The 815-nt window shown below is 54.0% G+C and overlaps 1 protein-coding gene across 1 annotated transcript; it reads left to right on the forward strand.

The window, feature by feature from the left end:
• Positions 1 to 351: 351 nt before the first annotated feature.
• Positions 352 to 815, forward strand: hstH2B-13 (histone H2B; the record flags this gene model as incomplete). The annotated part of the gene is made up of 1 exon (XM_002959801.1): positions 352 to 815. A coding segment is annotated over exon 1 (426 nt), but the record flags the coding sequence as incomplete, so codon positions are not given.

The following is an 815-nucleotide window of genomic DNA, read 5'->3' on the forward strand; positions in this document are numbered from 1 at the left end:
CAATGCGGCCCACAGGGAACTGCAGACCAGCCTTGGAGCTGCGGCTGACGGCCTTCTTGCCAGCGGTCTTGCCCTTGCCACGACCAGCCATTGTAACAGTAAGTTTCCTTGTAAGCGAAGTACGAACAAAGATTGATAAGTTTCAGGTTAGCAGCAGACAGTTAATCTTAATCTTACTGCTCGAGCAAACATTTTAGAAGGAAGAAGTTTTACGGCAATGGCCGAGCTACCGTTAGTCCGAGCAGCTCACTGGGCCAACCGCTAACGACGGGTCGGATCACCGGGCTCGGGCTGACCCTAACATTTAATGCTCCAGACTACTTGGTAATGGAATCACACAATATCATTCATCTCACACTTTCTGATTTCTAATAGTCTGATAATTACAAATGGCCCCAAAGACCAAGGAGGAGAAGCCCGCATCGGAGGCTGTCGAGCCCAAGGCCGAGGCTAAGCCCAAGGCTGAGAAGGCTCCCAAGAAGAAGGAGAAGAAGGCGCCGGCTAAGAAGTCCGCTAAGGAGCCCGCTGCCGGCGATGCCGCTGAGGGGGACAAGAAGAAGAAGAAGGCCAAGGTCGCCAAGAGCGAGACCTACAAGCTTTACATCTACAAGGTGTTGAAGCAGGTGCACCCCGATACCGGCATCAGCTCAAAGGCCATGTCGATTATGAACAGCTTCATCAACGACATCTTTGAGAAGGTTGCCACCGAGGCCTCCAAGCTGAGCCGCTACAACAAGAAGCCCACCGTGACGTCGCGCGAAATCCAGACTGCCGTGCGCCTGGTTCTGCCGGGCGAGCTGGCCAAGCACGCCGTG

This window comes from Volvox carteri (genome assembly GCF_000143455.1).
Source record: "Volvox carteri f. nagariensis unplaced genomic scaffold VOLCAscaffold_837, whole genome shotgun sequence".
NCBI classification, from domain to species: domain Eukaryota; kingdom Viridiplantae; phylum Chlorophyta; class Chlorophyceae; order Chlamydomonadales; family Volvocaceae; genus Volvox; species Volvox carteri.